General features: G+C 48.1%; 1 protein-coding gene across 1 annotated transcript; it reads right to left on the bottom strand.

Annotated features, from left to right (window-relative positions):
• Positions 1-792: 792 nt before the first annotated feature.
• On the bottom strand, positions 793-22,237 carry SORD (sorbitol dehydrogenase). The gene is made up of 9 exons (XM_067305474.1): positions 22,151-22,237; positions 19,839-19,872; positions 18,961-19,125; positions 16,591-16,750; positions 14,308-14,426; positions 13,757-13,822; positions 5,709-5,884; positions 2,840-2,961; positions 793-2,176 (listed from the first exon to the last, which is right to left on the bottom strand). The coding sequence occupies exons 1-9, from the start codon at positions 22,208-22,210 to the stop codon at positions 2,011-2,013; spliced, it is 1,068 nt and encodes a 355-aa protein (XP_067161575.1). The 5' UTR covers positions 22,211-22,237; the 3' UTR covers positions 793-2,010.
• Between the last annotated feature and the right edge of the window lie 4,582 nt (positions 22,238-26,819).

The following is a 26,819-nucleotide window of genomic DNA, read 5'->3' as shown; positions in this document are numbered from 1 at the left end:
ATAAATCATCATAGATGGCTGTTCTGCATCTCTTGAGGGTTACTCCAAAAGGGACAGCCTCCCCCAAGCCACCAGTGAGCCCCCACCGGGCCCCTCTGAATGAATCAAAGCGTAGAAAGTCCATGCTGAAAGGTGTATTGGAGACAGCTGCCTGGCAGGAGAATCAATGCCAAAAGGGTTGGGTCGTCACCTAAGGCTGCATGGTCCTGCCAGCTGTGAGCTCTTCCACTGCTCATTGCCACTGGGCAGCGCACCAGCTGGGGGATCTGCAGGAGACAGGTGCCCCCACTGAGCTGCGCCCTAGGAATGGGGCAGTCTCCTTGTCCCACAGCCCAGAAGCTTTCTTTGCAAACCAGTTTTTCCAAGCAGCTAGGAGCAGCTCAGCTTGGCTGCAGGGCTGCCAACCTTTCCCTCTGTGGCTGATGTCCACCAGCAGACCTCATTTCTCCAGACTGCTTTTGCATCAGGAGACCCAGTCAAAGGGGGTGAACTTGGGCCTTGCTGGGTTTCCACCATAAACCCAGCACAGCCCTGCTACCCCAAAGTCCTTCTCAGTCATTTCTCAGCTTCTGCGTGTAACTGGAGGTGGTGTGTACGTTGACAGTGGGCACCCCCCAACCACTGAGCTGAGCACAGTGTAGGACACGCAGAGGGTTTTCTGAAGGACCAGCCTCCCCCGCTCTCCCCAATGAACCACACAAGACTCTGTGCTGCAATGAGAGCAAGGTCCCCAAGCCACAAAGCCACATCCCTCCAAACTGACCACCCAAAGCTTCAAGGGACATACAGCCATCAGGTAAGAAGCATTTATTGGGTAAAGTTCGGTACCGGCCCAAGAGAGGGTTCTTGGATTGATCTCCTAGTATTAGAATTAAGACAACTGTAATCTAAAATTAGATTTTGTTATCTGCAACCTGCTGCCACACTAGTACCTCATTCATGGCTCATAAACTCAGCAGGAAGCTCTGATATCGAGCTGCAATTCCTTTGCAGTGGTAAAACCTCTGAGTGATGCCGTCCCCTCACCTCTTTCCCGTACATCCCTTCACGCTAAAAGAAACCTGCACCGCTGCCAGCAGCCCCTTCTCAGGGGCCACGGCCATCCGCATCTGTGGGTCACCCAAGTCAGGACCGGGCTCTCTGCACTCCCAGCTGGAGACAGGGCAGTTCTGCTGCAAACACGCTCCAGCCTGCTCTGCAACAGTCCATTCTGCCCCATTGGGAGCTGCTGTGGGGGGATTACATGGCAGATACAGCCCTAGCCAGTCTCCAGACTAGCTTCTCCAAAAAAGCCCTGGAGTCTAGGCTTTGGGCCTGCAGTTTGTTCCAGAGCTATTTGCAAAGAGCATGGAGGGAATTACTTGAATGTAAGGATACTTTCCACGGAAAGGGGCTGGCCAGCCTTTGTTCCACAGGCTATTAAAATCCCTGAGCATCCTCAAGGAAATGTGTGACTGGAAGGCAGAGTATTCAAGTACCGCTATTCTGTGCCCAGTGCTTTGTAAATGGGAAGAGCTGTGGCAAGCACACTCTCAGGGCAGCGCTGGGGCAGGAAGGTGTAGCACCAGCATTTCAGTCCTCTCGTCCGTCTTTGCCACAGTTGACATCATCCTGCCCTCTGTCCTCAGACAAACCCGCAGTGCCACATGGGCGCCTCTCGGGGCACGCACAAAGGAAGTGCTCTGCCTGACACACGCAGAGAAACCCAGACTCTTCAGAGTACGTGGTCTGCTGGAGAAGAGCCAACTGTGTGAATCAAGATCTCTAATCAAAGAGCAGCATTTTGCCTCAAACTATTTCCTGTTGGTTCTTCATTTGTAGTTAGTTGCAAATATCCCTTGGTGCTCTTCACCCTCATTATAGTTTGATTTTATAGCTCTATTACAAAGGAGTGCCTGCACAAGGTGACTATGAGGACATGCAACAGCCATACATCAGCCTCCGGTGGCCTCATCCGTCAAGTCACATACAGGCAGTGTAACAGGGGAGAGGGCCGGGCACCACCGCATCTCAGGGGCTGTGGTCAGTGGGGTCGCACTTCAGCATGACTTTTATTCCCTCGCCCCTCTTAGTGGTCTCGAATGCTTCCAGAGCCTTTTCCAGGGGGAAGCGGTGTGTAACCAAGGGCTTGACGTTTATGCGCTTGGACGCAAGAAGAGCAATTGCCATGGGCCACCTGGAAGGGAAATGTAGAGCAGGACGTGAGAGCAGTTGCTGGTTTGGATCCGGGAGGTCTCTGTGAAGACCTATGCTCTCCAAGAGCCCCAAGGAAAGAGCAGGGAAGAGTCAGACTTTGCTACAATAATTTTTGCAGCCCAGGGAAGTAAGGGGAATTTTGCCTGCTATGGCTTTCACAACGAGCCAGTCCGCTTGCAGACAAGCCAGACTCCTCCAAAATGCCCCCAGCACCTGGCCTTCCCTCTGTACAGGGCACAGGAGCTGAAGACATAAATGTCAATTATATACTTTTTTTCCATTTTGGCTTGTTTGCAGCAGCGGAAGGGTTTGAAGGGTCTCTACCTTTCTTGGCACCATCTGCTGTTTGAAATGGGGCATTGGGCTAGAGGTCCCATCAGCTGATCGACTGGCCTGCTTTACTGCGATCAGGTTTGCAGTGCAGGACTGTTCCAGTAATCAAGGTATAAAGTGCAAGATAAATCAGTCAGGCTGTCTGTCCTGCAGTGCTAGTATTTCAGAGTGACATGAGGTTTAACCAGTTGTAAGGAAAACCAAGCTTTTTCACTTCCTCTCTCCTTGTGGAAAGCAAGAATTTCTTAAGGACACTGAGGATGAGACACTCTGAGACACTTCAGTCCACCCAGCCCTGCACAAGACTCACGTGTTGCAGTAGCGGAATATCCCCTTGATATCCACCTCCCGCACGGCAGCATTAATGATGGGTACAGTGACCATTTCAGGCCCCAGTCCCACCAGCACCAAGGTCCCTCCAGAACGAGTGGCCTGAAGAACACACACACAAAAATGTTATATTTTGCTGAACAAAGTTAGTCACCACAGCAAGAGCCTTTGCAGCACACTGTAAAAAATAAAATTGTTCTTTGTGACTGTAACGCACTGCCTGGAGTACAACAGAGAAGCCAAGGGAGAGGCAGGATGCTGTCAGGAGTCCGTAAGTGTGAAATGTGATAAACAATACTCAGGAAACAATTTTCTGAAAATTCCTGAAGGATTTTGGTATCTAAATCCCATTCTGAAAAATGACTGGCACTTAGGAGTACAAAAAGCCTTTTGGATTTCAATGGGAGAAATTTAAAATGTCTAAGAGCCTGATATTCCAAGTTTTTATGTGCCTAAAATGCAGCTGAGCCACAAAGAAACTTTAAAAAGCACATAACCACCTAGCTACGGTGCAAGTTAGAAATGACCTTGCTGATTTACAGGTAGTCACATCACTGTGGGGCTTTAGAAAGGTTTTGAAACTACTAAGCCCCTCTCCCTGACCATCCTTCATATGTGGAAGCATCCTACTCTCCTACATTTCTAATCCTGAAGTCCAATCTAAGGCCACAGGCAGCAGGAAAATCCTCATCAGGAGAAGCCCACAGGAAGTGTACGGCCAGAGTAAGAGCAGACCAAGTCCACCTGCACCCCACTGGCAGAAACCACCGTGTGCTGCCTGGTATACTGACATTGTAATGCCACATAGCCAAGGCACAACAGACAAGCTGGGGAAATCAGTATTCGCATTACAGTAACACCCAAAAGCTTTTGCTACAGTTGAGACCTCATAAAGTCCATGCTCCAAAGGGAAGGCAGCTGAGGAACTGGATCAAATTTGCCTGGCCCAAAGCCAGCCAGCAAACTAGTACCAAAATCAGGAGCATAATCCAGGTCTCCTGAGCCTCACCGAGGGGATCGTTCATCACTCAAAACACAAGCCGCTCCAAACACCATATCCTAGGTTCTCCTATGAGAAATACTACACTAAGGCCTACTACAGACTTAAAATTAAATGACAGGCCTGCAGAATCTCCTTTGTGTTCCCAGAACTCTCTTTAAAACATCATTAACCTCTGAATATAAAAAAAAAACTATTTTCTTCTTATTTCTACTTTCATCCTGAATGAAGGTAATTACTAACAGCAAATACTTCGTATCACTGTATCACCTGAATTTGCCATGTTGTATCTATATCATGTTGTTAAAATTTACAACTGTAATTTAATCATTCCTTTGGGATGGTTTCTTGAATTCTCCCGGAGGTCAGCTTATGCCTGGGGAATTGCCACCACTGTCATGCTGTCAAAGAGTTGGAAGATTAAGAGGGCAGGTAAAAGCAGTGGGGTGGTTTTTAGGAGAGACAAGATTGGAGGGGAGATTGACATGATCCCACTGCAAAAGGGATTTGGGCAATTCACCCTGCAGGGGTTGCCTGGAGTCAGCTAAGCCAAGAACAGGAGGCTACACCAGGAGACAGCACTTGAGCTGCTGCTGGCACACCGATCCTCTACCCTACCCTACCCTACCCTACTCTTTCTCGGTGAATGGCTTCATATAGATTTGCTAAAACTAATCCTCTCTGTCACAGCAGCACCAACAGAGGCAAAGGCCTTTCAGACCCTGTAGGTCACACCATTGATAGGGTTTTCATTATTTGCTTAGTCAATTTATTCTGCTCTCTCTTCTGCTGATGCTTCACAGTGAGACAGACTCTGAAGCTCACCTTCTGAGGAAGGATTCCAGTGTGGGAGCCTCACTAAGGATGAACACAGAGTCCCAGAGAAGATATATGTAACAAGTATGTGTGACTTTATCTCCTGGTGCTTCTTCCCCTAGGTTGTTTACCAGTTTTATGGACTCCCTTGCAGGCCTCCTGCTCCCAATGTGCTTTGCAAAAGGCAAAGTTTTTTCATAGTTTTTATGTCTTTTACGAGTTGCTCTTGAAACTCTTTTTTCAACTGCCTTCTTTTGATTTTGCAATATATTGAGTCAAAGAAAAAATTCGGGTAGGGAGGGACCTCTGGAGGTGTCTGGTCCAACTTCCTACTGAAAGCAGGGCCAATTTTAAAGTCAGATCCACCTTCAAAGTCAGATCAGGCTGTTCAGAGTTGCATCCATCCAGGTGTTGAACATCTCCAAGGATGGAGATTTCCACCACCTCTCTCATGCCTGTCCCAGGGCTGCACTCCTCTCAGCAGAAAAATTTTTTTTGCTTGTATACAACTGGAATTTCTCTTTTTGCAGCTTGTCCCTTTTGTCTCTTGTCCTTTGACTTTGAATCTTTGAGAAGAGTCTGCACTATCTTCTCCACAACCTCCTATCAGGCAGTTGAGGACAACAAAAAATCCCCTCTAACTGCCTTCTTCATCTGCCAAAACTTACACTCTTTATTATTCTCCCCATTTGGACATAGCTTCTACTGTATGAAAGATCTTCTCTTACTTTTACGAGCTCCCTGACACTGCTATTTAGCCATGCTCAGGTTTCAGAGTTTTACTGTAGTCTCTTTGGTAAGTGGTAATGTATCTGAGCATCAAATCAGACAATTGTCCCCGTGATGTCTGCAAAGACATAACTCTGCTTAGCTGTCTCTCTTAGTTTGTTCTCTAACGAGCAACTTCTTTTTACCATACCAAGCCCCCAAGACTAAACACTATGAGAGCAGAATAACATCATTCGCTGCTGTGTCCCAGAAAGAGTAAAGCAAATGCCAGTACTACTCTACCCCAGGAACAAGTGATACTCACATAAATGCCAGCCTGGATGCAATCTTGCACTCCTGTACACTCCACAGTTATCTCGGGCATGCAGCCAAGCAGACTTTCTACTTTGGAGGCCACCTCCTGTGGGGTCTCATTCTTTACCTGAATGGTGAAATCTGCCCCTACCTCCTTGGCTTTCTGCAGGCGAGAGGCAGATAAATCTGGGGAAAGATGAAACAAGTTAACAACTGGAGCACTATATGAAGCAGAGGCAGAGCCAGAACCTGAGCTTGCAATCCACTTCCTTCCACTATCTGATGTCTCAACAGTGGTGACAGAGCCACCTTGTTAGGTGACCAGCTGTCATCTATCTCAGGAAAGAAACTAACATTTGTTATGTGTTAGGACAAGATGGGAAACTACAGCCCTCTAGTACTTTCTCAAAATTTATGTAGCCCATGCAAACCAAAGGGATTCTGGATTCCCGCCCTTAAAGAATATAGGAGGCCACCCCGAAGAAGCCCTGATGCAGGCACTTTTCTCTGAAGTCTGAACATGTGCTCATAGAGCAGCACACAACCAGGCAAGTCTAAGTTCCCTCTCTCAAATTCACACAGCTGTCAGTGAGGAGGTGCGGAAGAGATCTGATCATTTTTCTAGGCAGGTAGAGAAGGATGAGCTATGAGGACAACTTAAGGCCCAAGAGATGCCAAAGATTTTCCAGCTGCAGGAGTAGGTATGCTTCAAAGAGGCAAAGCACAAACTCTCCAAACTCATAGACAAAAGCACATCATCTGAAGCAATGTCCAAGTGAAGGAAGAGCTGCAACCATCAGACTCGAGGGCTGTTTTCTAAGAACGTCACTTCATAGGTCTCCAAATTTTTCTACAGTACTGCAGGAGCACCAAGAGGCTACAGTGCCAAGACAGATCAGAAGGCCATGCTTAAGTCCCAAGAGCGTGCACATTGAAACTACAAGCAGGGATGTGACTGCAACATGAACAGCTGTGGCCAAGCACTGGCGCACATATACTAGCCATGTTGCTGTGGCTGTGCTGCCACCATGCCTGCCCTGGGCTAATGCATGCTGCAGTCCCAACACTCACTGCAGAGCAGAGGAACCTTAGTGCAGGAAAAGGCAAAAGGCAGCAGAAGGACAGGACAGATGGGGGAGTGCTAAGCTACACTCGACCTGCTTGAAAAGTGCAGTTATGTCTTACCAAAGCTGCCAGCTGCCACTGTCTAATCCTGCATTGCTCAGTGCCTCTCTGGCAATGATTCTTTCATGAAGCAGCTTCACTAATTCAACAGGGACCTTAATCCACTAGTGGAACAGGACTGTAAGAAAAAGACAACATACACAAGCTCAGCAAGTTAACCTTGCAGGAGCCCACAGTTAGGCAAATCCCACCTCTCATTTCTTTTGCATTTTCCTTCCCTGGCTCTCAAGACAAGGTGCTTTGCTTTTGCTCATGTTCTGTCCTCATGAATGTCCTGGGCATTGCAGGCAGAGGCAAGGTCACTCTGACCTTGCTCCCTTATGGCTAGAAATCCCATGGCTATGAACAGCAGGGCACCAAGAAACCTTCCTGACAGGAGACATCACCCTGGGCTCAAAGGATCATTAATTTGGCCGTACAACTTCTAATGATACCAGATGAGAGGAGATAAAGAGTTCTCTGAGAGCTTCCTCAATGAACCATCAGCAGATGCTTTCAGCTGAGCGAACTGCAGAACGCATTAGTTGGCAACACTAAGTGTGTCCCTGCTGTTACAGATGTCTCCCATCCTTTTACCCTTCTTACAACAGGGCCGGAGGCTGCTGAGCGCCTCTCAAGGCAGTTTCTGCCACAGATTAATTAGAAGGCAAGCATGTAAGAGAAGGGAAGAGTGATATGGCAATAGATTGGGCCTAGGATATCCCATTAATGCAGAGAACAAGGCAGGTGAAGATAAATGTCTGCGAGGGCATGGCTGTACTATGGTACTCTGTCCAGAGGAATCTTTACAGTTCCATAAATATGTGGACCTAAAAAATCTAAAATAGCCCATAACTAATGGCCTCAAGGAGTTATCCCTCCTTGAATTGGAGTTATCCATCACAATACAGCTGGTCTTCCAGAGGAGGCAAAGGCGAGGAAACAACTTGCTCCAGCACACAGCCAGCACCAGCAAGGTTCAGCCTTAGCCAAAGGGTCTTGACACTGGCCACATGTGAGGGAGCACACTGTGACTGGCCAGTCTGGACAGGAGCACACCAAGAGAGCAGGACCATCACGGACATAGTAACAATTCACACCAGAACAGGCATCCCTTTGACTTGGAGCTTGGCAAAAGGGTTACTGATTCACGAAAAGTGAACTGTATTCAAGGAGAACTCACCCTGAGAGCCCCAAGAAAAAACTCACCTCTGCAAAGCTGAGAACATTCACCTAACCTGTCCTGACATGCCTATGACAGACAAATTCTTCTTGGTTGAAGCTGAAGATGAAGCCCTGGCCCGTACCATGGAGCAAGCTGCCCTGGGTAGCCATGTCGCCTGGAAGGAACCCACCCATCTCTCTCCAGACCCCACCAGGGCCAGAACATCTCTGGACTTGAGGAGGTAGACAGTGGAAAAGAATAGTGGCACCTCTGAGGCAGAAACTACCTCTTTGTTGTGCACTGAAGCAGTGGTCCGAAGAGGCCTGTGTCTTTGCACTGGAAGAGAAGCCTGGATGGTGGAAGCTTAGCTGTAATAGTCAAGACTTCTCAAACTCAGGGCTGGTGGAGTGGGCCAGTCTCTCCAGCCAGTGGTCCTAGGCTTGAAACTCAGAAAACCATAGTTTTCCCAAGTCTTCTCTCCAAGACACACAGTGAGTCCACCGCAAAGAACATACCCCTCCTATGAGGGCACAGCTTCTTTTCTGGCTTCAGAGAAATCAGAGACACAGGCAAGGGGAAAATAATGAAGGAAAAAGGAGAATGGAAGACAGAGAGACAGCTATCACCCTGCCAAGGCCACTGCTCTAACATGAGCCACTCTGACTCAGCCCCCATGCTGGGAGGAAGCAAAGTCAGAGGAGCTGCCCTGCCCCTCACGCAGCGAATGTGACGTTACTGGAAGGGCAGGCTATAGACATGCCCCTACCAGCAGCAAGGGCAGGCCATAGACATGCCCCTACCAGCAGCAAGAAGGCTCAGGAGGCCAGGTGCCGGCACACCCACCAAGATGAGTACCCAGGAGACCTGTGGAGGATGTTTCAAGAAGGGAGAACAAAGGGTAATAAAATGCAAACGAAGTAGGAAAACTCAAAGCTGAAAAATAAGACTAACATCATCCTGGAAGCCCTGGCTTGAGCTCTCTTTCCTGTGGCTGAAGGAGGCATTAGTCACGTCTGTCCTTCCCAAGCCCTAAGCATTGGACTTCAGGCCACGTGTACAGTCATGCTCGACGCTCTCCTAGTTGAGCTGCACTCTGAGACCTCCCAAGGAGCAAGAGCTGCTCTTTTCAAGGCACTTGAAGAGTCAAGAAGCACTTCTGCCTGGCACAGCTGGTGTCTCCCACATGCTAGTGCATGGGAAAGAGACCGTAGGGGCTCAACTGTACTCCCAGCAATGGGCCAAACTCCTCGCAAAGTGCCCTGTTCGGAACACCACCACGCAGCAGACACAGCTGGATTCAGCCATTTGTCATATCTGGCCATTTGCTAGTATATTTTATACTGTCCCTTTGACAGAAACACATCCAGAGGCAGTGCCCCTGTGGGCAGCCTGCCATATGAGGAACAGATATACTTCTGGAGAGAAAGCTCACTCTGTCAGCCAATGCACCTCGAAGTGGCCGCAAAAGTAGCTGACAGGCAGCAAACGTCACAGAGAATACTCCACACTTCTCCTATAGTAGTCCTCTAGTTTGTTGATCTGCTCGGGAAGGAAGTACTCGTGTAGGAGAGGTGTATGGATCACACCAGCAGTACTATCAGACTCAGTCAGGACTGTAATAACATCTTTGCATAGCTGGCATAAGCGAATCATTGTTAAGCATTTACTGAGGCTGATAGATCTGCAAGTTACATAAAATGAGAAGGTTACCATATTATCTAGAGCTCAGACATTTGTGAGTTTGTCATTTGGATTTTAAACTTGGCTGAACCCAACACAACGCTTGGGAAACTGATCAATTACACAATTACAGAGCTGTATATTGCTTCTAGTCAGAATTTCATTTTCACTTCCGGCCACCGGCGCTAATTAAATTTTTGTCTGACAGACTAAAAATAGTCTATTCTTGTAACTCTGCTCCCACAGAAGTGACCAAATTACACTTAAGCTTCTTGTGATGGTTAACCAATGGATCCAATTTAATGGGCTAACATCCTTGAAGCTCTCACACTTTCTATGTTGATGGGCTAATATCCTTGAAGCTCTCATACTTTCTGTGTTGATGATCCTTCAGACAGAACATGAATTCTGTCCCATTATTCATCTTCCCTGACCAGACTTCCAGGGTTTCTGGAGCACAAGGCAGCAGCACCAGGGACTTCAGACTTAGACAGTACAAGTGGAATAATTTCTCTTATGTGGGAATTACTAAGTGTCCCTTTAGTGTCAGGTTGAGCAAGGCCTAACACTGTCATAGGAATACCCAAATTGTCACTGCACTTGCTGGGGAATAAGGCTGCTCTTTTAGATCCCTTTAAGGAGAAAAGCAGCTTTTCAGAGCAACAGCAATGTCCACAGCAAAGAAGGACAGGAGAAGGTTTCCCATAAATATCAATCACACCCCTTCAGCAGCAGAGTGCAGAAAGCTTTAGACCATAGAGAAGATGAAGAGTCACAAAACAAATCAATCAACCTCTTCTGCACCCAACTGCATGCACCCCCCCCAAAATAGGAGAACACCAGTCTTGCCAGGATGAAATCACTTCTGGGAAAGGAGCAAAGGTTATCAGAAGCGCTAATATCTTTTATCAGGCAAGCTGCTATAGCTGGGAAGAAAGCCAAACTCTGGTGCATGCAAGCCTTTGGAAAGGGTAGGGCTGAACGTTAGCCTCTAGCTACAGTGCCAGCATCTCTACAGGAATGATAGGGAAGGGACACGACTCCTTGGCAGAAATGTAACTTTCCAAAATTTGCTGGCTCCAGCTAAGCCACAGAAAACCACTGCTGAAGCCATAGAAGGTGAGTTCTCCCCAAGTCAGGAACAAAACTCTTCTAGATTTCTAGATTTGTGTGCAGCTTCTCCAAACAAACACAAATACTTAAAGTAATTAGTTTTAAATGTGTTGTGCAGACAAAGTTTTCACAGACAAACACATCATAACAACTCCAGGCAATGAATACAAAGAATCTGGTAGCAAAGTACAAGAGGGCCTTTGTGGGCAGTCAGCTCACAGGCGTTGGCTCCTAATGCCAACAGAAAAAGCAGTTCCTTGAGAAGGACATCAAAATCCCCTGTGGCAAAGAGCCAAAGAAAACCCATTTTTCTGCCCATGTCGCGCACAAAATATCTGACAAGGGACAACACCTGCATGGGCGTCTCTGAGCCTCTCGTCCAAACACTTGTCATGCAGGTGATGTGAAGACATCTACAGGTCAGGATCACTACTTAGGTCAAGGCTTAAAGATAAGAAGGGGTCAATTCTATGTAGCCAAACTTCCTGACCCTACAAACCAGGCACCAAGAACTTCCTATGACCATATGGAGCCATTCAGCATATGCCATATGGTGAACTGCTGACCCAGGAGCAGTTCACAGACAGGAGAAACAGCAGTTTCCTGGGCTACAGGGAAGAATATGCCCAGGCAGGACTGGGCTCGAGGAAGCAGGACAGGGGTTGGGGTAGCAAAGTGACCCAGCAACATCAGCCCCACCAAATCCTGCTGGCTTATCAACCCCTTCCACACCCAAGGACTGGGTGATCAACGGGCCCTGCACCAGCTCAGCTTTGCATCAAGGTTCCTCACACATGATTCAAGAGCCAGAGTTGTTCTTCCTGCTATAGAAACTATCATCCTCAAAACACAACACTTAGCAAAATATATAGCCAGGACTGATTACATCCACCAAGCACACCCCTGCAGGGTGGGGCAGCAGAGCAAGAAATGCCCCAGACTAGACAGTTAGAGGACTTAGGGAGGAGAAAGCAATGATCTGCCTTGGATTTTCACACAAGCTACTACTGAAATATGTTTCTGCAATGACAAGACGCTGAAACCTTAATTTTATCTCTCAACCTGAAGACTGAAACACAGTAACTGAGAGGCCAAGAACACTCCTGGCCCTAAATGGGGAGGTGGAATAACAGCCTTTGAAAAGCTCCAGATTGGGGTTTGGCCCAGGAATGCTGCAACAATTTGTGCTCATTGTCTAGCTGTATCTGTAACTGTTCCTCCTGGCCACCAGCACTCAGAAGGATCAAAGGGAGCAGTGGTGGCAGTTGGAAACAACACTTCCAGGCCCTGTTCAAATACCAGGTGGAAATTTCAACCAGGGAACCTCAAGAGATTGCTCCAGCTGGCACTGCCGTGTCAATTCCTCTGGACAAACTATGTGGAGAAGAGCCTGATCTTTGAGGAGAGGTGGTGGGAGCTGGGCTGGGTTAGTCTGGCAAAGAGGAGGAGGGATCCAATTGCAGTCTACAACAACCAGAAGGGCAGTTACAAAGAAGGATGGAGAAACTAATTTCTGTAGCTGCAGACAATACAAGGGAAAATAGCCACAAATTGCAGTTTGGGAGGTTCAGACTGGACCCCAGGAAAAACTTCTTCATTAGGAGGCCGTGCAGTCCTGGACTAGGTACCCAGAACAGTGTGAATCTTCATTCTCAGAGGTTTTCCACACTCAGCTAGACAAAACCATGCCTGACTTGATCCACTGCTGATGACAGTCCTGCTGCAAGCAGCAGTCAGACTAGAAATCTCCAGGAAAGCCTTCACACCAACATTTCTCATAGAAATAGCTGGGAGGCTGGACTAGATGATCTCTAGAGGTCCCTTCCAACCTCAGCTCTTCTGTGATCCTGTGAATATCAAACAGGAGCACCCAAGTGATATCCCACTGCCAGTTCTAGTTGGCCAAAAGACTGCAAGTCAACACAGTGCACTATGAGCATGATATGAGCAATGACTGAACCTATACATTCATCAGAACAGTCTAACCAAATACAAGAGCATAGAAAAATCCCAGGACACAGGTATGCAAGGAAGGCCCATTTCTGAAAGGCAGGGAATCTGAAAAGGCCTTTTAGGTCATTATGGATAACCAGCTGAAAATGAACCCCCCAGCAGGGGAGCAGTAAGAAGGGCATCAAAAGAGCACTGAAGAGGGACAATGTGGCTGAACACAGGAAGGACTGGGGAAACACTGTGTCCAGGCCATCACTTATCACTACAAGAGGAATAAGAAAAAAACTGCTCAGTGTGAAGCTCCAAGAATAGCTCCAAGAGAGGTATAAAATACATTTTGGTGCCTTGACTGCCTGACTTATCAGTGCAAAGACTAAGAAGGAAATATAATCAAGGTCTATAAGCCCTACAGGGAAGAGGAAATTTGATACTCAGGGCACCATGATCTATGAGCCAAATGTGTAACACTAACCAACAGCTGAAAGTTGAGGTCAGAACAGCTCAGAATGGAAATAAAAAGAAAAGTTAGTGATCAAAGGCACTAGGAGCAAAGGGAGCTTCTATAACTCAGAACCTTGACATAAAGATGCAGTTTCTCTTCCCAAAGACCTGCTCAAAGTCCACCAGAAGTCTCTGGGCTCGATCTAAGGACTGCTCATTAGCCTGTGGTTTATGCACCTGCACAATCTGTCTCTGCTAGGAAGCAGAGGTCATTATCTGGGGCCACTAACCTAGTAGAGAAGCAGCAGTTGTAACCTGCATCTTCTTATAGATGCCAATTAGTGCGAAGATCAAGGTCTCCTGGGAAATGAGGTGTTTATTAGGATTGCCTCCAGACAGGAACACTACTAGTGCATTCAGGAACAGACCTTCCATTGTGCTTGGACTGCCTTCCCTAGCAGTTGCCTTCAAGGAATTATTAGGAATCAGTCAAAGTGTTAAACCATAGGAAACAGGCACTCCTATGGGTTAAAAGGACTTACCTGTAACTACCACGACTGCTGCACCCATCATCTTAGCAACAAGCACGTTAACAAGGCCAATTGGTCCTGGGTAAAAAGGGGAGAAAGAGAAAATACACAACTGTCAAACAGCACCATCCACAAGCACAGAAAATGCCAAGAGCTCAGTTCCTGCACTAAAGGAGGCTCCAACGGTGTTTCCAGGCGGGTAGTTCTGGGATGGGATCACAGCATCACCGTGTACCCAGGGTAGGGAGACTGGATGCTGACAGGGCAAATGTTGATACCTGAAGGTCAGCAAGGAAAAGCACTGCCCACTCCTGCGCTCCCTCAAGCTGGTGAGCTCAGCACACCCAGACACTGCACTTTAGAGTAGGACTGCTCAAAATGTGGTACTATAGTGCAGTACAGGCAAGGAGAGCCTCAAGGTCCCCCTCAGCATCTGTGCAGCTCTGCCATGACCCACACTTACTGCTGAGCTTAGAAGCCCAGCTTGCACACTGTCCTTCACCCTCCATCCCACAGAGCTGCAGCAGGCAGGGAACCCAAGGCCTGAATATGTTCTACCATACCAGAGCCAGACACGAAGACTTTGCTTCCCAGAGTGACTCCAGCTCTTCGGCAGGCATGGATTCCCACAGAAAGGGGCTCAATAAGGGCCCCTTCTTCAAAGGTGACATTATCTGGAAGCCTGCAGGAACCAGACAGAAGCAATATTCACCAAAGAGGTTTATCAGGGTGATGGAGGAAAACCATGATACTCAGAGACCAAACATAGGTCTAAATCCCAGTGGCAAAACATGCTCTCACCCTTGGACAGAGAAATGCAGGGCTGGAATGGATTTCAAGAGCTTATACTGCCTCTTCCCCTGCTCTGAAGCAGCACTCAGCAAGTCAGCCCTCACACCCAGTCTCAGTCTCCCTTGCTGCTCATTCTCTTTGGAACAAAACCCACAGCTGCATATGCATCACCCCAAAGGCTGCCTTGTGGCTGGGACCCGTCAGTGAACTCCCAGACTCCTCATCTGGCAAGAGTCATTTACATCCAGGCTTTCGAAAACATCTTCCTGCCTAACACAAGCCAATGATGATGCCACATAAAGCAAAGGCAGCCAGAACCAGGCATCTCCGTCACACCCTGGATATCCTCATGGACACACAGTGTTTCAAAGAGTAGACAGGCCCCAGTGTGCACCTTCCCAGCAGTCAGGAAAAATGTGGCACCCTGTATAAAGCGGGTATCAAAAGCATTTTAGTCAGAAATGACAGAGTAATGCAGCTAGCACAGGTGAAAGCAAAAAGTAGAGCGGGGTGAGACCCTTCTCTACTCCTATAAGAAATAAATCCCAGCCACGCAACGCTCAGCGCAGCCCTTCAGAAAGTCACCATCACTGCCTCTTTACACAGCGGGTGCTGAGAGTATGTCTGGGAGGAAGGTTATGCCCCACCAGCAGAGCTGAAGCACCTCTTCTTTGTGACAGCCCTGGGAAACTTGAGGTCACATCTCAGCCAGGCCAACACAAAGCCAAAGGAACTGAAATGACAGTCATGTAATGGCAGTTGTAAGATGTCAACATATCCCATATCTTTAGGAGGCATTAAAGGGTTGACTGCAAGAGTTCGGGTGCCTGAGAGTTTGGCATCACATTTGCTCCTACTGAGTCCGTGCACTGCCCTGTTAGCAGGGAGGGCAGCCTTGTGGCATAATCCCACTTCTGTCAAATTAGCCGGAGCACACAACACAGAGCTTGTCCTGGGTCCCCATGGCAGCTGCAGAAAGACAGACAATAGCAGAGAAAACCAGTGACAGCAGGTCTGGACAGTGAGAAGTTGGGCCCATGAGAAGAGCATCTCAATCTTCCAGCAGCTGTCTGGGATCTGCTTTGAAAGGAGCTTTCTGCCTGAGGACTCTCATGAGAAGTAAAAGCATCCATGTACCTCCTTCAGATTCATTCGATCCTGAACGCTAACTCTACAGGTACCAAAGATCAATCCCAGGCACATTCAGCTGCTCTCCCCTGCCTGTTCAGGGAAGTACTTGCTCCACAAAGACTGAAAGAGGAATTAAGCTCCAGAGGTAGAGCAGTCTCATAGGGCCACTACCTTGGACTATGTTTAACTCCTCATGTAACTGCACTTACATGGGTATAATGTTGCAGAGGTTTGTGTCCTAATTTCTAGTGTCCTAATTTGCCAGAGTACTGAAGCACATGCTTCCTGCTAAGCACATGTGCAAGTCCTGCCACAGTTAAGAACAAATTCAAGTTCACTGAAGTGGATACGAAATAGAGCTATACTGCTGGTAGTTTAGTGGGGTTGCTCAGCACCACACAGAATGTGGTTTGGCAAGGATGCTGATTTCTTTTCCTGTTCTGCTTTAACTAGGAAGACTTTGTTTCAAATGACAGAGCAAGGTGTCAGCAGTTGACGTGGTGCTTTCTAAAAAGCAGCAATAAAGCTAGCTCAGCTCAAAGAATCAGGCAAAGACCTCCAGGTACAGTCATAAGAAGGCAAGGACATAATAAGGCAGCAGAAAAGAAACCAGAAGCAGGGAGCAAATGGGAAAAGGAAAATAATTAAAGGTTAAAACAATGGTGACATCCCAGGAAATATGCAAGAACTATTTGTTTACATCTGGCACCAGTGGGTATAACCACACCTGGCTGACAAACCCTTTGCAATGTGGCTTCCATCCAAGCCTTATATACATTATTCACGGATTAGAAAGCAATAGAACCTGTTGTGTTCTAATAAAGAGCTCTCACTGCGACACTCAAGACGGCCAAGAGGTGATTGTTTCAGCTAATTTCCCCCCAAGGAACACATATTTCTCTGCAAAAGGAACAGTGACTGACTTGTAGCAGAAGCTGGCACTGTGTTTGTAGTAGCGGCACAAGTTCCCATCATCAGGAGGCGTTGCACAGAAGAAGATGGTTGGAGAGAGGTTGTAGCGTCCAAGTTTGCAGAACTCATCTATTTCTCTTGGAACGCCCGGCTCAATCGCCACTCGATCACCTGCCAGGGTGAAAGCAGACTGTGTTACCTGGGGAAAAGGGGGGCATATAGGTATGGGTACTTCAGAATGGTCACGGAAGAGAGCATGAAAACCCAGCACAACAAAAGCATAAGGGCACTTACTAACTGAGAAAGATCACACTACATGCACCAGGAAAGTTCCTAACACTTCCTTCGCAGGGGCCTCATCACCAAGATCTTCACAGTCACATGAAAAGAGCTGGTGTTTCAGAGACATGGATACAGACCAGATGGAGGCTTAGTCACACAAAAACCTCTCTCCAGCTGCCTTGCACTGAACCTTAGCAGATCTCCCCTTTCCACTGAAGAGGCAGTCCTCACTCCTGGAAATCCCACAGACACACATGATCAGATTTTTTTCAGAAACTCTAGTAATTGGAATATCAAATAATCAAGACAAAGCAGGTGAGCTCTGCTGGCCACCAAGCTGCCAGCTCTAACGGGCTGTTCCTTGGGAAGACAGCTAAGGTAAGGTACGGAAGCACACCCAGGAGTCAGGCAGGATTTGCCAGGGAACAGAAACTCCTTGATGCTACAATGTAGCAGTGGGGGCTGCCGGAAGGGCCCATGCTGCAGGACAAGGAGTAACTGTTTACCCAAAATCATGAGGCTGGATGGTCTAAAGAAAACAACTGTGGGATCAAAGTACAATTGCGAGTACACAAAGTACACAAAAGAACCCTTTCTATTTGGCATAGGAAATCAACCAATGACAAATCTCATGGTGAAGCTCTCCAACAAAAGGCCCTCACTTGACACAATATAGGCAATATAGGAAAGGGAGGATGGATCAAAGTAAAGATCTCTCTAGCCCAGTACACCCTTGGCTCTGATATGGTCACCAGGAGATGTCTGGGAGAGAGGAGCAGGACAAGCACATACAATTATTTCATTCAGTGTTCTCCAAGCCTTCAGTTATACTCAGCTCAGGGACCTCCCAAGCTAGATGTGATTTCTCTGTATTTAGGAATCCACAATAGATTTCTTTTCCACTTTCCACTATGTAAACTTTTAGCATCCACACCATCCTTTGCCAAGGAGGTCAGCAGGTCTGCTATGTCTACTGTGAACGCTGCACAGAGCTCCCATAGCCCCTTTCTCTTGTACTGGAGGAGACAGAGAACAGGTGATCTTTATGTGCCTTCTCTCTGCCCTCCATGAATCTTTAGATCTATGTCACATGTCCTTGAGTTGCCTCTTTAGGGCTTGAGTTCCTAGCTTAGTCGCTCATCATACAGAAGATGCTCCACATCTTCAGTCATCCTGTCCTCATTTGACCCTTTTCCCACTTCTCTTATATCCCTTTGGAAATGAGGAGACTTGAATCGCATGCAGGGCTCCAGAAGTGCATCAGTAGGGATGCACACAGAGATGTAAGAATGTTCTCTGATTTAGTCTCTCTCCCTTTCCTGACACTGATTTGCATTTTTCACCATTACTGAGCACTGAGCCAATGTTTCCATGCACCGTGTCAGAGCCCACGGTCTCACTTTCAGCAGTGATGGTCAGCACACTGTTTTATATATGAAGCTGGTCTTGTTTCTCCTGCCATGGACAGCACTTTATGCTTACCTGCACTGAATTTCATCTGCATCTTATTGCCCAGGTACCTATAAGGTGTCTCTGCAACTCCTGCTAGCTCTCCCTTGTCCTCTTCACCCTGCCTAACTTGCTGCTGTCAGCAAACTTTGCAAACTTTGCTGCTCAGCCCATTTTCTAGGACATTCATGAGCACAGTGAACAGCAGAGGTCACAGCAGAGGGTCTGGTGGAGTTGCACCAGTGACCTCTCTCCACTCCAGGAGGCCTTTTGCTCCTTCAGAAATGCAGCAAAGAAACATTAACAGCAGGTTACTGGCAAGAGCAATGTACATGGTTTCTGAAGCTTTTTCTAACTTCTTCAAAAAGCACCTTGTACCGCCATACATTTGGTTCTGCCTTAAAGTAAACTCAGACAGCTCAAGAGGACAAAGCATACCTAAAAAATACCATAAACCACAGTGGCCAAGTTGGGTGCTGAATAGTGCAGCAACACTCTTTGAAGGAGGTGGTCACACTGTGCTACTCACAGCTCAGAACATCAGATAAATAAACATAACACAAAAGCACTGCCTGTTAGCAATTCCTTCTCAAGAACTGATTAACAGGAAGACAAAACAAAACAAAACAAACAGATTTGATTCCAATCACCTGGCTGCAAATGAGTTACTCCTGATCCCACTTTGATGACGGTCCCAGAAGCCTCATGCCCCAGTACCATGGGATCCTTTACAACAAAATCCCCGATCTGACCGTGCTGCCAGTAGTGAACATCAGACCCACAGATCCCAACAGAATGCATCCGCAGGAGGACTTCTGCCAGAAAGAAAAGAAGATTTCTTTGTAGAAAAAACTTACCTGTTTGGGTACTGGGACAACTACAAGTTTGCTGTCCCGGTGCCCCACAACCAAGACCAAGCCAGAAACGTCCAAATTTACCAGCGTTAAATAAATGTACTGCACCTACATGCTTTTGGACAGATGGCATATTCGTCAGATGCCTACTGAAATACAAAACTATATAAGGATTTAAAACAGAGGAAAGCTTAAAATGCAGTAAGAACCCTGTCAATAAAAGCTAATGAAATGTAAGAGGGGCATGGCTACTATCTTATTTGAGCAAGAACAGAAGAGCAATTGCCCTTAATTCCTCTTTCTCCCTAAACTAGACTTCAGCCCTGGAGAGAGTTAGTGAATCCAACTCCTATCGGCCCATACTCCCTTCCTATTTAGTCCTCAGATAAGATCATCTGACCTGTCCCAAGAGCTGTGTAATGTGAAATATATAACTGACAAAACAGGAAGCAAAAAAAACAGATAATGGGATATATCTTTGATTGTTCTAGCTCTTCTTTTCAAGGGGACACACTGCATGACCTATTTCAGCTGCATATTCTCTTCTGGATTATTTTATATCTCCTCAGAAATATTTTATCTATTCTATAGCATCACAGAGTGGCAGAAGAGAATGGGGAAAGAAAACAGATTAGTAAATAACACTGCAAGCTAGAAGCAGTCTCTAGGCTTACCATTGGGACCCGGTTCTGGGATCGGCCGGTTTTCCTGGGAGGAAACAAACAAAAAAAGGTTCAACTTGTGCAAAAGCATGGGAATGCCTTGTGGGAAGTCAGTCTAGGTTACTCCAGGTAAATCTGACAGCGGAACAAATTTTCAGTTCTGTCTGCTCATAGAAGTTGCTGTGCAATAAGGCAAGATATAAATGTGCATCACATCATTTTGCTTACCCAGTGGAGTAATGTGGGCATCCGTTACAAGTGACCACACAGACAGCTTGTAAATCCATTCTCTAACTTACTGTGCAGTAATTTCTTCATGCAGACAAGATCCATGAACTGAACTTCCCTGCCCTGGAACAGCCTCAAGTTTCAGCTGAATCCCTCATACTGCACTCTGAAAACAAATTTGCCTTCTGCAACCAGGGAAGATTTTGAACCACATATTTATATGAAACTTTAATATCTCAATGCTTATAACATTAGTATAAATAATGTAAATGATTGTTATTATATAATAATTACTAAATGTATAAATAAATTATAAATATTACTATAACCAACATTTAAAGTCACACCCTCTGCTTGTAATTGGCACAACACCTGCTCATGACATGAACAATAAGGAAAAGAAGGAAACCAGGAACAGAGGTCAGCTCAGGCTAACCATACGCACCCAGTAGTCACAGAGGGTTAGTTAAAGCTCCAAGTCACCCACCCACCTAACTTTAGACACCAATAATGCAGATAACGAGGTCAAACTTTACTGTCTAGACTCTTCACGTAGTCAGTGGGGTAATTCAATGACTGCCATTCAAATCATGGCAAGAAAACATTAAGGAGAAGCCTGGGAGGATCACATCCCAGGGGTCCCGCCACCAGGCATGGGAGCACATGACCACCTTTGAAGTTTCTGGAAGGGAGACTATCCCAAGGAAATCTCAAACATCTGGGTGTGAGCCAGTTTAAAGACCGGCAACACACACCAGATGAGATAGCATCCACAATTACAGGTTTCTTATGCCTGTTCAAATCACAAGATATTAGAAATGGGTTCTTGAACTCCCTATAGCAATCCATAGTCTATGTAGAAGTCTACATAGTCTAGTAGAATATGTCTAGTAGAAGTCAAGCAATTACTGCATGTACTTCTTCGTGAAGACTACAGTTATGTCACAGCTGGCTGGGAGCCATGCAGCAATTAAGGACACAAATGCTGCCTAGCCTTGGCACGTGTTGCTTGAGCTGTGCAGGCATGATAAAAATCAACTGCTTCCTTGACAATCATCTCGCAAGCGAGCTGCTACAGGTGTCCAAGGTCTGCGTATTTGTTAAGGGCTATCCTACCAGAACTGTTTGTACAGAAAACTGGCTGTCAATGTTCACCCACAGAAAATCTTTCTTCTCTGATTTGGCACCTACCAAACTGGCAAGTATAAATCTTTAGTGGCACCACAAATGTCTCATCACCAAAGTACATCCAAGCATTTACAGCCAGAGAAGCAGAATCGGTTTGAAGCACTGATTTAAAAAAAAAATAAATGTGCTGCTCTCTGCAAAGTATTCTGACATAAGCGCATGAGTGATCAGTTTGGCTGCTCTGTTTGAAACCTCCTTCCTAGTCCTCACTTGTGCTCACATGAACTGGACTAATCAACACATCATTCTTTCTTTTTACTTTCTGGGAACGCCTTTTCCTGGGAACATCTACCGAACGGCGGAGGCCCTCGACGCCCTCTCTCCGTTCAGCACACGGCGGCAGAGCAGGCCTCGCGCGCAGCTACGCTCGCCGACGTCCCGCGTGTCGGGCAGCCGAGGCTTTCGCAGGGGCCGCGGGGAGGTGGGCAGCGCTCCCGGGGCGCCGCAAGCCGCCGGCGAACGCCCCGCGGAGCAGCCGCCTTCCCCGCTCCCGCCCGCCGGGGCCGGTTCAGCTCACCGACCCGGCACAAGGCCCCGCGCCAGGCCGCGCGTCCCGAGGCGACGAGGCCCCTCGCCCGGCAGCGCCGCTGGGGCTCAGCCCCCGGGCCGCGGCTCCCTGCCGCCACCGCCGCCTCCCCTCCGCCATGCCGTTAGCCGGCCCAGCCGCCGCTCGCCGGCGCGGGGCCCCGCGCGGGGGGCCGGCTCTGGGCGGCGCTGAGGACCGCGGCTTCCCGGGAGGCGCAGGCGGGGCAGCGCCGCGGGCCCAGCCGGCCCGGCAGCCCGCCGGGGGCCGCAGCGGCAGCGGAGCGCGGCCGCCCCTCTCCCGGCCCCCGCGCCGGGCCGGGCCGGGCCGAGCCGCGGCGGGACCCGGAGCTGCCCGCTCCCCGCGGCGCGGCGCGGCCCCGTACCAGGCGCAGGTCCCCGGCTCGGTGCACCACCACGGCCAGGTTCTGCCCGGGCGCCGCCATGCTCGGCTCGGCTCGGCTCGGCGGCGCGCCCCGGTCCAAGGGCCGGCGGTGGGGCCTCCCGCGGCGGGGCCGCCCTCTGCCCCGGCGCCGCCCCGCGGCCCGGAGCGGGCAGGCCCGGCCCCAGGCCCCGCGCTCGGCCCCGGCCTCCCGCAGCGGGGAAGCGCTCAGGCCGGGGGGGGGGGGCTCCCGGGGACCTGAGGCCCTGCTGGCCCCGGCGGGGCCCCCCCGGCCGCCCCCCGCCGCTGCCGGGAAAAGCCTCTGCCTGGCGGCCCGCTGGAGGGTCCGGGGTGCCCCTGCCACCCCCCTCCCGCTCCGTGTGTTTATACTGCCTTTCAAAGAGCGACGCGGAGGAAATCACATTTGTGGATTAATACACGCAGGGTGCAGGGGCAGTCGCTGCCAAGTCAAGGCCTGCCAGAACCACGGCTGCCCCCGCACCGGGTTCAGCTCCCTCGCACACCTCGGGGCAGCCCCGGTTACTTGGCCACAAACTTTCCGCGTTTTCTCACCCTCAGGCCTTGCTCTGAGTGTGGGTGTTCCCAGACTCAGCTCGCAGTCGGGGCGCTGCACCCGGCTCAAGGGGATGCGGTGCCACATTGGTCGGGCTGAAGGTGCTTTATAAAACACTGTGATACAACACAGACTCACTGGTTCTGTTTTTCCAGACCTTAACTCAGTACCACTAGGCCTTGTCCTGGTTCAAGTATTGTTTACCCACACACCTTTTACTTTTATGCTGAATCAAGTAATCTGATTTGTCCTGCTGCCAGCGTAAAGCCAGTATGAACATGGTGTCTTGTACTTTGGCTAAAATTCAATGAAATGCAGGCTTGTGGCCTTGCCTAAACCAAATCAAAGACACGAAGCTAGTTCATCTGGAACTGCATGTAGTTTTAACGGTTGTGGAAGCAGTTTTATTGACTGGGAACATGCTGGGGGCACAGTAGCATCGTTTGCACATGGGCATCTCAGTTGTGAGAGCTGCTTATTTGCAAAAAAATTTGAGATTTCAGTAATACTAGGTTTTAGGAGTAAGAAGATATTTTCAGTTCAAGACCCTCAAAAACAGAATTGGCAAAGATCTCAAGAGGTTATCTGAACCCATTTCCCCTGAACAGTTTGAAGCTTAAAGCTTTTCAAAATTAAGTTTCTTGGAAAAATAAGAAATCTACAGGACATGTCATGCAAAGTTGCCAGAACCAGCTAAAAAATGTTATTACCCCCACCTGGTGTATTTTCTTGCTTGCATGAATGGTGATATCTGTGTATTTCCTTTCCTTCTTGCGATCATATTTTAGACTACCTTCCAGGCTAACGAGGACTGAGACATTTCTTTCCTCCACATCAGGGTCAGCTGTATCTGTCACTCCTCATAATGTTTATTTGAGCAGTAGTCAACATCAAATTAGTGGCTATGCGCTGTCTCTGTGGTTGCTTTGAGGGCAGGCGAAAGAGTCTGTGTACACAAGGGAAGCTATGATGAAACACATTGCTCAGTATTTACAAAGCAATACATTTCCTGCTGCATGCACTACTTAAGTGGATGAAGCAGGAATATTTAAACTTCTGCAAATGATGGAAAGACAGGAAACAGCCCTCTCTTCCTGAATGCACTCATTTTCTTGAGGCACCAGTTCATGGCTCTCCTTGTGCAATTAGTCTCCAAACTAGACTTGCTGGGCAAGTTATCTGCCTTGTTCTGCCTGGTGCTCAGCTTGTAAGTCACTCTGAAATCTCACAGCCCTACCAGTAACATGCAGTCTGGCCCTCCAGATCCCTGGATCTGAACAAATCCTGGAGGAATAAGTTACTGAGGCCTGCAAGTTTCTTTCCAAACCCCTTGAGGTGCCCACAGCTTCTAGATTTAACCCCTTTCATGATTTCTTCACAGAAGCTCAAGCTGTTTCTCTGTCGAGAACTTGGGGAGTTTGATATAATAAAAGTCCTTCATGTTCTTATATCAGTTTTGCTCCCAAAGTGCATTGCAGGGTGTTGAGGGCTCAGCTGGGAGCAGTCACAAGAGTCATCTTCAGCTCCTGCAGCACTAAATCTCACTCTCCTGACTCACTCTGTTCCCCAGTCTGCTCAGCAATATTGCCAATTTTCAGATAAAACCCTGAAGAAGCGAAGCAAAATTGCCCAGAAGTAAGCATGTCTGGGAATGCCCGGGAAGCTGGCAATTCACATGCTGCCTAATCCCTCCCGTTGTTGAGGGAAATTTCTTTTAGGCTTAATGTATGCCCCTGATAATTTCTCTCTCTTTGAAACTGCCTCTATTTCTTGCGGACAAGTTACAGACTGCCATTGGGAAGCTCAGCTGCAAAAGGAGTGCTTGCTCTTTACACACTGTGGCACACACTGAGGTTTCCTCTGCATGGAACAAGCAGGTCATGAGCTACAGGCCAGGCCAACAGCAGGTGCATTGTGCAAGCCAAAAAGTGTGTATTTAAATCACCAGAGGCCTTATCCTTCAGTGAAAGCAGCTTTTCTGCTGCTTTTGAAATGCTTTTGCGCACCCAGGGATGCTTTGAAGAGCCCAGGCTCAGTCTGCTCCTGGGCCAGGTTGTCCTGCCTCACCATGGTGGGGAAGCAGCCTTTCAAGAGATTTGGTTCTGTTTTCTCTGAGGAGGAATCAGTGTTGCTGTCTTTTCTTCTTAAGGTGCAGTGATGCCCTCAGCTGACATGTTCCCATGGCCAGATGGCCTCTGCTCACTGCCCTGCAGTGAGATGGGAAGGCAGCTCCTTCCCTGTGTTTGTGGCAGACAAGCGGCTTTTTTGTTGGGGTGGGAGAACTGGTTTCTTCAGCTGTTCTGCTCCTCCCTGTCATGACTGTCAGCACTGGGACTTCAGTTTACTCCCCTTCTCCTCCTGCTTTCCTTCTGGATCAGATTCACTTCACATTTTCCATCTGTATTTTCTTCACCAGTATTTGCTGCCTGGCAGCTAGCTGCAGCAAGCCAGCTGGGCCTGCTCTTGCTTCAAGATCACAAGGACTTTGCCAGCTTCTACAAGTCCTCTGAGATCCTGGTTTCAAAGCACTTTTGAAGCTCTTGCCCTGGTCTAGTTCTCTTTGTTTGCCTTTAACACTGCCTGGCAAGCTCTTTTGACTGTCACCCAAAGAAAACTCTAAACAAAACATACTTAGGACTTAGCTACATATTCATTTCTTCCTCACTTTGGTTAATGCTTATGTGCAGCTTCTGCTGACCACACAGATCATTCACGTTTACCTCAAGCATGCATTAGCAGTACCATAAAGATCATGTCATAATCATAGTTTGACCTTGCAAAACAATTCTTATTACCAAAAGAGTTTCACATTGCATTAACTCAATGAAAATAAAACTTTTTCCCTTTTTAATCAATGATTGTGATCCCTGTTGCCTCTCTAGGTAAGAATGTAGGTTCCTTGTTGACATGCCCTGAAGTCAGTTCACTTGTATCAGTCAAACTTTGCCTATATTTTCCTGGTATGTAACCTATAAGACACACTGATGAGTTCGAGATCTTTGCTGTGCTTTGGTCAACTCTGACATGCCTGGTTTCAGCCCTGCAGTATGGGCTTTTCCTGCATCTGACTAGCAGAGTGGTCTGTAGCATCATGTTGGTGTGCCCTGTCTTACCGCAGAACCAGGGTCCTAAGCATGAGTGTTAGTTCAGGCCTGCACCAAATGCTTCCCAGTTAGCAGGAGGACTCACGAGGATGCTCTTGGACATAGAGGGAACTGGAAATGACGTGTTGGTGAGTCCCACAACAAGACCTCGAAGATGGCTCCTTTGGACCATCTCAGGTGTGGAGAGCAGTGGCAGTCCCTGAGCAGGAGCTCCCCCGATGTCTATGATGGAGCAAGGGGAAGCAAAAGGCAGTGTCTCAGGTCACAGACCTGCCAGCTGTCCATGCTGGGGATGAGGATGTTGCCTCTGACCCCAGGCTCTCTGCAGTGATCCTTTGACAGAGTCCCAGGTGGCAGGACAGCCTTGGGGGCAGTCTTGGCTGGTGGACCCTGGGTGGAGCAGACCAAATATCTGCTGTAAAATTTGGATTTCACTACAAGCCACTGTCTGCACCTAAGCATAGCCAAGGGACTGAATTCGCTGTAGCCTGAGCCCAATCTCTCCATCTTCGTAAGTCCTCCATCATAGCTGTCTTGAGTAGGACTCACACTGGACGTAGCTATTTCTATTTATTTCCCCTGCTATTTTGCCCCAGAAGGGAGTTCTGTATTTCCCTGGGAGGTACTGTCACACTCAACAGGTTCCCTGACATTTCTCACCCATTTCCCAGCATAACAATACTATTTCTGACAAACTGGAGCAAAAGTTCTCTCCAAATTTATTCCAAAATGCTAGGACACCTGTCCAGATCTACCAGCAACTTTGACAACAATTAGAAAAAGAAATCAATTAAAAATACAGCAGTAACTTCTGTCTTCCACATAAAGGGAATGCTATACTCAGCGCCTCAGCATAAAGCTGTTGTCCTGTGACACCCTTGTGTCACCTCTGAATCAAAGCAAATATGAGTGTTAGGGCTGTGTGTGGAAGTCATGGGCCTAGATTCAGATTAAGGTCTGCCTAGAAAGTTCAGTAACCCTCCCTAAATAGATCC

The sequence above is a fragment of the Apteryx mantelli genome, chromosome 15 (genome assembly GCF_036417845.1).
Source record: "Apteryx mantelli isolate bAptMan1 chromosome 15, bAptMan1.hap1, whole genome shotgun sequence".
Taxonomy (NCBI): Eukaryota; Metazoa; Chordata; class Aves; order Apterygiformes; family Apterygidae; genus Apteryx; species Apteryx mantelli.
This window is presented reverse-complemented; position numbering and strand designations above follow the sequence as displayed.

What these genes read in the sequence shown, in the direction of transcription:
- SORD (XM_067305474.1), bottom strand. Translation starts at nt 22,210, where the DNA reads ATGGCGGCGCCCGGGCAGAACCTGGCCGTGGTGGTGCACCGAGCCGGG. An exon ending in CCCAGAACCGGGTCCCAATG is followed by an intron (nt 19,126 to 19,838) that starts GTAAGCCTAGAG and finishes TCTTTCTGGCAG; the next exon opens with AAGTCCTCCTGCGGATGCAT. An exon ending in AGTGCCAGCTTCTGCTACAA is followed by an intron (nt 14,427 to 16,590) that starts GTCAGTCACTGT and finishes TGGTTCCTGCAG; the next exon opens with GCTTCCAGATAATGTCACCT.